Source organism: Narcine bancroftii, chromosome 7 (genome assembly GCF_036971445.1).
Source record: "Narcine bancroftii isolate sNarBan1 chromosome 7, sNarBan1.hap1, whole genome shotgun sequence".
NCBI classification, from domain to species: Eukaryota; Metazoa; Chordata; class Chondrichthyes; order Torpediniformes; family Narcinidae; genus Narcine; species Narcine bancroftii.
Genome location: NC_091475.1, coordinates 1,737,261 through 1,748,057, shown reverse-complemented (window position 1 = coordinate 1,748,057; position 10,797 = coordinate 1,737,261). Strand labels below are relative to the sequence as shown.

Genomic DNA, 10,797 nt, shown 5'->3' with positions numbered 1-10,797 from the left:
GAATTCATTGCCACAAACTGTTGGAGGGAAAATCATTGGGTATACTTAGTAGGTTTATTGGTCCTTGATTTGTCAGGGTGTCAAATGTCACTGGGAGAAGGGGTTGAGAGGATAAAATATCAGCCATGAGTGAATGTCAGAGAAAACTAGATGGGCTGAATGGCCTTTTTGCTCCTATTGTCTTGTACTGGAAATCTGACAATCATCTTGTGGATAGTTAGAGATTGGTAATACATGCTAGTTATAGTGTAAGTTATACAACATCACAAAGGAGATTTCTTAAATGGTGATTGAGTTTGTTTCAAAATGTAGTGTTTTTCTGGTTCTCTTTTCCATTCCCATTTTTTTAAGTTACTTGATGCATTCCATACTTTTAATTATTAACTTTTTGTGGTTTTTTAAATTTAATTCTTGTTCTATGGCTACAGTGACTGTCTTTGCACCTCATTTATTTTAGCAGTTGCATAATTTTTGGAACATGCCCATTGCAATCCCAGTTGCATAAAGTCAACTCTCCATAGTTAAACGGTTCTTTCTCTTCTGAGAACTACCTCTGGTTGGGTTGAAATTTGGACCTTCTGTGGATTATTTAAACATAAACCAAACAAAAATGGAATCACTCAAGGTAATAATTATTTATGGATTTATCAAAGATGGACAAGTTTTATTTATTACAAAAGCTGCATCTCATTTGCATTTGTTGCTTTTATTTCATTGATTTTTGATAATAAATCTTTGGCTTTGTTATTTGGGAAAAATATTCTCAATTCAAAATGAATCAATAATTATAATTAATGATTTTTAATTTTATCATTGAAATTTTATTGCATTTTTATTTCAAATGCATCATTTTCACAATGTTATAAAATTGCATCTTTCAGTCGCTAAAAGTTGGTATGAAACTAAAACTTGAGTAAATTTCTAGTGAAAAATCTGTAAAACAAATCTGTGACGACACTGTGCAACTTTTAGACTTTGATCACAAACATGTATTTCAAAACCTGTGCAATGCACGAGTAAGAGCCAATGAATGGGAGGTAAAAACGTATCTGCCTACTGGCAGGAGGTCACAGAGTCACTGTGATTGTTGTGGACCTCCTCATTACAGAGTTGATATTGAGTAAATTTTAACTCTTGGAAGTACTTTTATGATTATACAAAGATTTCTGGTAATCCATTTTGTTCCACAAAAAAAAATTTGCAAAAGGAGAATAATTCAGCAAAAAATATTGGAGACCACTTTGGCAATCCAATCTTCCTACCTCATACCTCCTTTTGGTAAATAAATCTGACATGGAAAGTGTTTTGCACCTAAATCTTTCAAAACTCAACAGTCTTGCAAGGGATATCAAGGGGTTACAAATCTTCAAATAAATTAGATGTGTTAGGCAGGTGAGACGAATAGGTTGATAGAGGTCAGTGAAAGTTTGGTGAAGGGGAGAGGGGGTGGGGTGCTTGAAGGTGGAAACAACACTTCTGATTAAATAGGCCAGAGTGTAGAAGGTAATTGGCAAGTTGGTGTAGTCACAGAAATTCAGGCTCATGTAAAAAAAAACTCCAAGAATAAATGCCTGTAGTGGTGTGAGAAACTTAAGACATTTCTATATTTTATTTGCCAAATTATTAACAATTAACTGTAAGCTATGGTTTCTGTTAAAGGTCTGGAATAAAGAAATATATAGAATGTAGCATTTCCTAGATTACAAAATCTTAATTCTATTAGAAGCTGATTGCTTGATGAAGAATCTGGCAGGTCCAATAGCAATACTACATCCAGATATTAAGAATTGATGCATAATGCAAGCTATGGTGAGGTTTGGGTAAGGTCTCTTTCTTTGTTGTTGCAGTTAGAGCAATGGGGATGGCAATCAAGGCATTGGTATGCTCCACTTCTAGGATGTGGGAAATCAAGGAGGTCTCCAGTATTCCTGATAACTTCACCTGTGAGAAATGCACCTGACTGCAGATCCTCACTGACCATATTAGGGAGCTGGATAAACTCTGGATCATTTGGAAGGCCAAGGGGTTGATAGACGTTCACACCTTGAGTGACTAAAGTCAATCAGTGCAGGATACCCTGTGGCTATTCCCCTCAATAACATGTTTACAACTTTTGGGGTGGGTAGGGGGGTGGGGGGAATGATCTACCAGGTGAAAACCAGGGTAGTCAGGTCTTTGGCAGAAGGGAAGGAGGAAAGGAGAACGATGGTGATGGTAGATTCATTGGTTAAGAGAATAGATGTGATTGTATGGGAGAAATGATATGTCTCCCAGGTGTCAGGACAGAGATGTCACTGATCGAGCTCTCTGCATTCTCCAGGCAGGGTGAACAGCTACAAATTGTGGTCCATGTTGGAACCAACAGCATAGATCGGAAAAGGGATGAGGTCCTGAAGGGTGAATATAAGGAGTTAGGAAGGAAGCTAAAATGCAGGACCTCGAGGGTAGTAATCTCTAGATTGCTGCTTATACCAGTGAGGGCACAAATAAGATGTGGCAGATGAATGTGTGGCTGAAGAGTTGGAGCAAGGATTCAGATTTGTGGATCATTGGGACTCTTCTGGGGGAGGCATGGCTTGTACAAAAGCTACACAATGCACTTGAACTTGAAAGGGACTAATGACATTGGGCAGGTTTACTTGAGCTGTTGTGGAGGGTTTAAACTAGGTTGGCAAGGGAATGGAAGTGATTGTGAGACCAAATGATGGAGTAATTGGTGGAAAGGTAGATGAAATGTAGTGAGATTGTGAAGAAGGTCAGGCAGGAGATAGGACATAAATACAGTCAGTTGGATGGGTTTTAATGTAAGCTCAGAGACTCATTTAAGGACTCTTTGCAGATCATTTATTATTGAATATTTAATTTGTGCATTGCACAGTCAGGTTGTTTATATTTCTTTCTTTATTTCGGTTTCTCTTGTATGTGCATCTTTTCTTGAGTCTAGTTTTTTTGCACTACTGATAAGTAGAAATTCTGCCTGGCCCGCAGGAGAAAGAATCTCAGGGTTGTATGTGATGCCTGACAATAAATCTGAACTTTGAATATTTGGATGGGTAAGGTGCCATCCCCCAAGTTACTACAGGAATTGAGGTAAGAGATTGCTGGGACATTGACAATGAGCTTTGAGCCCTCCCTGGCTAGAGGAGTGGTATCAGGATTGGAGGATTGCAAATGTAGTTCATTTGTTCAAGAAAAGTAATGGGGAGAATCCTAAGAATTGTAGACCAGTGAGTCTTGTGTTTGTGATGGGCAAACTATTGGAGAGGGTATTAAGAGTATTTAGAGAAGCAGTCTTGTTAGTGATAGCATGGTTTTGTGAAGAGCAGGTTATACCTTGTGAGCCTGAGCTTTTGATGAAGTGACGAAACAAATTAGTGAAGCTCAGGCAATTGATCTGGTGTATAACGATTTTAGAAAGCTTTTTGACGAAGTTCCTCAAGATAGGCTCATCCAGAAAGACGCGAGGTATGGGGTCCGTGAAAACCTGGCTACGGAACCTGCTGACTAGAGCTGTTGCACAGGGGACTGGGACCTCTGTTCTTGGTGATTTTTACATACGAGTTGCATGAAGAAGTGGTGGTGTGGGTCAGTAAGTTTACAGATATCATGAAGGTTGGAAGTTTGTGAATAGTATAGGAGTTCATCGACAGTTGCAACAGGATTTCGAGAGGATGCAGAGTTGGGCTAAGATAGAGGTGGTGTACATGGTTCATGGCAGGGATTTTTGCAGTGTAGATGATTATTGGTATTTCTGGTCCAAATCCATGGATCCCTTAAGGTTACTGCATAAGCTGAGAAAATGGTTAAGAAGTTGTATAGTGTGCTGACCTTCATCAGTCAGGGGATTGAGTTCAAAAACCATGATGTTCAGAGTCATGATGATATTGTAGCTCAATAAAACTTTGAGGCAACGCTTAGAGTATCGTGTTCAGTCTGGCCATGTTATAAGAAGGATCTGGAAGCTTTAACGAGGGTGCATTTGAGATTTACCGGAATGCTGCATGGATTGGAGAACATGTACTATGAAGAAAGGTCTTGCAGCTCGAGCTTTACTCTTTGGAGTGATGAAGGATCTTTGGAGATGACTAAATGGAAGTCTATAAGATTATGAGAGACATGGATAGTGGACAGCCAGCATCTTTTTCCCGGGATGGCCAATACTAGAGGGCAGCTGTTCAAGATAAGTGGAGAAAAGTTTAGGGGAGGTGTTGGAAGTAGGTGCATTATACAATGAGTGGTGGGTGCCTGTAATGCTCTGCGCGGGAGAGGGGATGGAGGCTGAAACAATAAGATCTTTTAAAAGACTCTTAGGTAGACAAACGGGTGTCATTAAAAATAGACGGTAATGGATGTGACAAAGGGAAGAATTAGATTGACCGTGGAGTAGGTTTATGTTGGTAGGCACCATATCAAGAGCCCTATTGAACTGTTTAATATCTTGGAACATAGACTGTGGAGAAAGGACAGAGTGAATAGAAAAGAATTTATTGATATTTGGAAGGTGAAATAAATTGAACCCATGAGAATCAGAAAAATGCAAAATAAATTGTACTGTTTAGTTGATAATTATACTGTGGTTGTGTTACTGGACAGAGCCCTAAGGCTGGGACTAATACATGGAAAAACATGAAATGAAAGCACGGATGTACAAATAAAGGAAACCTTTATATGTCCTTCATATCCATGATCCGTCTGTTAACAAAAGGCTGAGAAGCAAGGAAGTGGGTGAAGGAATTGGTAGATCCAAATTCTGGTGATTTGTTGATCCAGTGCTTATCAAGAAGGTCACTCTTGTCAACATGAATGTTCGAAATGTGTCACTGAGACTGTTCAAATGATTTGAACAAGCTTCTTTCAGAATCAAAATAATTTGTTTTTTAATTAAAATTTGGTTTTCAGTTATAAATTATATTTCTGCTCCTTCATTTTCTGTTGTTTTCCAGTACATGTCAGGATTTGGCAACGAATTTTCTTCGGAGGATCCACGATGTCCTGGGTCCTTACCACAGGGTCAGGTACTGTAGATTTCCTCTAGCGACAGTTTTAAACGTGCACTTTTTGCTGAGTTCCTGCAGACACCAATTTACAATTCAAGATCTTGTTTAAAATGAATGCACGTTTCAGGACCTTGCTGAGGTATAAATCCAAATACTGAACGTTAGTGAGATGAGTGATTTTTCAGAGTTACTACAGAGCCGGAGTGGGCCATTCAACCCCCTGTGCTAGTTCTACCATTCAATAAGACTATTGCTAATCCTTCATTTCAATGCCCCTTTCCTGCACCATCTCATGCTCCCCGATTCCCTCTATATCTAAAAGTCTATTGATCACAGAATGGAGTATACTGGTGAGCATATGACTGGCTAATGAAAATAGTCCCTTGGGACTTTTTAACCTACCTGAGAGAGTGTGATTTACTTGTAATTTAGGAAATAAATACTGCTTTTACAAATTTGGGGCTATACCCTCAAATAATGGTATTAAATTTGTAGTGATTCCTTTTTATCCCTTCAGCCTATCAGAATTCTCCTCTGTAGGTTTATATTAGAACTGATGAATTTGTACTGGACGACATCTCTCTACAATCCAAAGATTTTTTTTTACTTTCTCTTTCCTTCTTGTCTTTTTATAAGTATATATTTTTTTAAACTTTTCAATTTGTATATTTTTTGGGGGGAGGGGAGAGGTTGGGTGGGAATGCAACCAATTTGCTCTTTTTTGATATCTGTTTATTATAATTGTAGTATGGAATATTAAATAAAATATTTTTTTAAAAAGAGAGAATGTGATTAAATGTTTCATTTGAAGATTAAAAACAATTGAACACTTTACATCAGCTAAAAGGAATAAACATTACTAATGATGGTATTAAAAGAAAATCAGAATATGTTGGAGTGCACTTTGTCAGTTACTATTGGTTGTTTTCCAGTGCATTCCTTCATGAGGCAGTTTTCTGTGACTGGTCAAGTATGGAATACTGTAGTGATTTTCGAGTGGTATTTGTGTAAGCAAATCAAGTAAATAATAAAGTTTCCGCCTTGTGTTTCAGAATAATCCACAAGTTTGTCCATATGGGCTGTATGCAGAACAACTCTCTGGTTCAGCCTTCACTTGCCCAAGAAACAACAATAAGAGGAGGTAATTGTAGTCACAGCACATAGGCCTGTTGTTGCAGCACTATGTTCGAGCAATGTAGCTCATTCCATTCACTTAGAACCTCCCATAACCTGGAAATCCTTTCTTTTTAGATGTGTTTCCAGTTTATGATTGACTCTTACGCTTGCACCCTCACCTCGGGCAGTGCATTTGAGATCTAAACCATTCACTGTGTGTGAATTTAAAATAAATACTTGTCACTTTTTTCTGCAAATGCCTTCATCAGTGGCCCCTAATCTTATTTGTTTCATAAAATCAAGAATATCACAAGTACTTTATGTATCTTTCCTTTGCTCTTGTTCTCTCTCTCTCTTCATCTCGTCTGCCCACTCTCCACCTCGCACCCACTCTCACTCTAGCTCTCATAGCCGCTCGCTTTTTACCTCTCACACCTGCTCTCCCTCTCCCCCTCTCTCTCCCCCTCTCTCTTCCCCCCCTTCTCTTCCCCCCTTCTCTTCCCCCCTTCTCTTCCCCCCCTCTCTTCCCCCCTCTCTTCCCCCCCTCTCTTCCCCCCCTCTCTTCCCCCCCTCTCTTCCCCCCCTCTCTTCCCCCCCTCTCTTCCCCCCCTCTCTTCCCCCCCCTCTCTTCCCCCCTCTCTTCCCCCCCCCTCTCCCCCCCCCCTTGCCGTCTCTCAGCCGGATAACCATCAACATGGAAATCCTGGTCTTCCACTATAAAATAAACTCGATACGTTTAATCAATACTTCATTCATTAAAACCTGCTTTATTTATTTTGTATGGGGAAAAATGATATTTGAAATATATACGTCAAGAGTGTTGACAAATGTCTGATGTAAAACCTATCAAATGTTAGATTGTCTATAAAGGAAATAAAGCTCAAGGCTCTTGGTACACTGACCTCTATCTGGCTGAAACCAGATGACAACTTCCAGACACCTCTTCTTACTTACCCCTCCAACAGGACCCCACCAAAATTCATCAAACCACTGTATCACACACCATCTCTGAACTCCTCACTTCAGGTCACCTCCCTGACATGGTCTCCAACCATATTGTCTCTCAACCCTTCATTCTTTTCTACCTCCTACCCAAGATCCACAAACCCAACTGTCCCGGCAGATCCATCGTGTCCACATGCTCCTGCCTACCGTATTGGTCTCCACTTACCTTGACTTTGTTTTGTCCCCCCCATGTCTAGTCCCTCCCAATCTACATCTGGGACACTTCACATGCCATCCATCACTTCAGCAACTTCCAGTTCCCTGAACTTGATTGCCTCATGTTCACCATGGATATCCAATCCCTATATACCTCCATTCCCCATACTGAAGGCCTCAAAGCCTCTTGTTTCTTTCTGGAGAATAGACCCAACCAGTCCACCTCCACCATCACCTTCCTTCGGCTGGCAGAACTGGTCCTCACCCGCAATAATTTCTCCTTTGACCCATCCCACTTTTTACAGGTTAAAGGGGTAGCCATGGGTATCCATATGGGCCCCAGTTATGCCTGCCTTTTTGTTGGCTACGTGAAGCAATCTATGCTACAAGCTGATACAGGCAAGGCACTTCAACTCTTTCTCTGCTATATCGTTGACTAATTTGGTGCTGCCTTATGTACTCATGATGGGCTCGTTGACTTCACCCAGCTTGCTGCCAACTTCCACCCGACTTCAAATTCACTTGGTCAATCTTTAGCAAAACTCTCCCTTTCCTTGATCTCTCTATCTCCATCTCGGGAAGAGGACTTCCATGCCAGACCATCAGAGATGTCCTCCTTCAAACAATTTGGCTTTCCCTCTACCACCATCAACGGGGCTCACCTCCATATTCTCTATTACCTGCACATCTGGCCTGGCCCCCTCCAACCCAACAGATAAGAACAGGATTCCTCTCATCCTCACCCATCATCCCAACCAGCCTCCATATCCAACACATCCTCCCCTATCATTTCTGTCACCTACTAAGTGATGCCATCACTAGACACATATTCCCATTTCCACCTTCCGTAGGGACCACTTCTTCCTACAATTCCTTGTCGCTCCTCCCTCCCCACCATTCGTCCCCTTGGTACCTACCCCTGTGATTAAGAAGATGCCCCATTTGCGCCCACACCTCCTCCCTCACCACCATTTTGGATCCCAAACACTCCTTCCAAGTGAAGCAACATTTCACTTGTGAATCTGCAGGTGTCATCTACTGCATCTGGTGTTCCCACTGTAGTCTCCTCAACATTGGCAAGACTGGACACACACTGAGGTGCTTTGTTGAGCACCTCAGTTCTGACTGTCACAATAGCGTGGAGCCCCCAGTGGCCACCCATTTCAATTCCCAATCCCAATCCCTTGCTGACATGTCTGTCCATGGTCTCATGCACTGCCAGACTGAGACCACCTGTAAACTGGAGGAGTCTCATCTTCCATCTGGGCACAGGAACTTTGTTACATGACAATAAAGAATCTTGAATTGCTGTATTTATTAAGGAACATACCTTTTTATGCAAACTAGGTGCAAGACTGCATGGATCCACCTTCCCCGAACTTGCACATTGTTTTTAATCAAGGCAAGACCACTGTCTCAAAAAGACGATTCTCCTTTCAGACATTTTCTGAGTCTCCTGTGGGAGGACCTCAAAATCTTCAGCATAAAATGATGTACCATTATGTATAACAGATCCAGATCCCTTCTGCCAGATCAACATGCTGTTTAATGGAAGAGGCCATCCTTTAAACACTGGTATTGTACCCACACTGGCCTGGGCCTTACAGAACAAGCTTTCTCAGCAGGCTTGCAATGTCTGGAGATGATTCAAATGAGTCCATTGTAAAATTGACACTTACGATGTCAGTGATTCCAAGCTTGGCATTGTATTTTTTCCCATTTTTGATATTCTATTTTGATTTATAATTTTGATATTCTATTCCTACATCTAATTACAGATTTCATGGCTCAAATGCCATGACTTTGTTCCGAGCATTAATTAATTTGAAATGTTTTCTTTGCTTTCCAGTTGGCTGTATCGTATTTTACCTTCAGTTCATCATAGACCTTTTGCTTCTGTATATCAGGGAAACCTGTCCTACAATTGGGATGAAATTGACCCTGATCCCAACCAGGTAAATAATATGGCTTCACATGGTTTTAATAATCTATTCATAAACAGAATTAACCTATATTTTGAAAAAAGACATGTATTCTTGCAAGTTAAGACAATATATGAAACCAATTCTTGTAATATGTACAAATATTTGTGGGGAATGTATGTTCACTTTTTCTAGATGTAGTGTATTTAATAAAATCATTTCTTTAAAAATATCCTCTAGTGTAGAACCTGTGCATTTCATTATATCAGTCTCCCTTACAAAGTTATGTGGAGGAAGAGAGAGGAGACCAACTGTTAATAGTATGCAAATATGTTTCTTTTCTTTGCCTCATTAAGTTAGAAATAACATATTGATTGATGTCTGACATTTGTTAGATGGAAATTATTGAGGGTTTCCGAAGTGTAGACATTTCTTGTGACCAGAGTGTAACAAACATAATACCTTTGTTGCATATTTACCTTGTGAATGTTATCCTCTCTCATGCGACAATACTGGATTTTGAGAAGTGGTGCAATAAAGTTTTGACTGGAATGTTTCTAAGACTATTAACTTGCAAGCAGGTTCACAGGGATGCAGTACACATGGCAATTTACATGGTGTAAAATAAGATTGATAATTCTCTTGGCATTTCAAGAACAGAAAGAGAATGAGAATCATCAGTTCTAACTTCACAGAAGATATTTCTGTCTTCATGGAGCCTTGACAGTGTCCTTTGATAACCTTAGCAAAACACAAAGAACTGGAGTGAACTTTGAAGCTTTTCTAAAAGCAAAAGAATTACAAATGCATTTTCATATCAAATGAAATTCAATTTCTACACCTAATTACAAATTTCAAGCCACTTGTTTTCAAGCAGAGGGCATGTGCATTAAAGAACCTGTTCAATTTTCAGTTTGATAGTGGAATAAAAATCTGGGCAGTCCACTTCATTAGATTATAATTTAGGTTTGGGAGTGAATATTGGTCATGGAGTCAAAATGTATTTTCCAGTTAAGCAGGCTCAGAGAAAAGGAATGAGTGGGGATTATTTGGATCTATTTTAATGTCAAATATTCTACTAGGCCTGAAATGTTCTCGTGTAGGTATTTAAAACTTCTAAACATAGGTTTGACAATGAATTGAAATTCTAAGATAGGAGACATTACTAGTTTCACTTGTGAATGCGCTCGTGTGAAATAGAACAATTTTGAAAAGACCTGGAAGTAGCACTTAGGTTATCAACCTGAGACATGAACTCTATTTCTCAGCCTATCGATGCTCCCTGACTTGACAATTTCCAGAATTTTCTGGGGTTTTGTTTGTAATTTCCAGTGTCTGTCGTCCTTTACTTTTGCAAGTTAATTTGTGTTCCTTGTAAAAAAAAAAAACACCTTGTCTCATATAAATGATTTGAATTTGCCTTTAGCTCCGTTGGCTGCCATTCAAAATTGAGAAACCATCGCAGAAGAAGATCGATTTTGTAACTGTAAGATGGATACTATTTTACTTTAATCTGCTTCTCCACCAGTGAATTTATGTTTTACAAACAAGGTTTAATACGGAAAGAAATATCAACATAATAACGGAATGTGACCATCCTG

At 39.7% G+C, this 10,797-nt stretch overlaps 1 protein-coding gene across 1 annotated transcript in view; it reads left to right on the top strand.

Annotated features, from left to right (window-relative positions):
* Window positions 1-480: 480 nt before the first annotated feature.
* Window positions 481-10,797, top strand: part of hgd (homogentisate 1,2-dioxygenase) — a 29,432-nt gene continuing 19,115 nt past the window's right edge. The window contains exons 1-5 of the mRNA XM_069888447.1: window positions 481-625; window positions 4,944-5,015; window positions 6,050-6,138; window positions 9,124-9,229; window positions 10,623-10,682. Of these exons, the coding sequence (XP_069744548.1) occupies window positions 611-625; window positions 4,944-5,015; window positions 6,050-6,138; window positions 9,124-9,229; window positions 10,623-10,682 (342 nt within the window). The 5' untranslated portion in view covers window positions 481-610. The remainder of the gene's footprint in view (window positions 626-4,943; window positions 5,016-6,049; window positions 6,139-9,123; window positions 9,230-10,622; window positions 10,683-10,797) is intronic.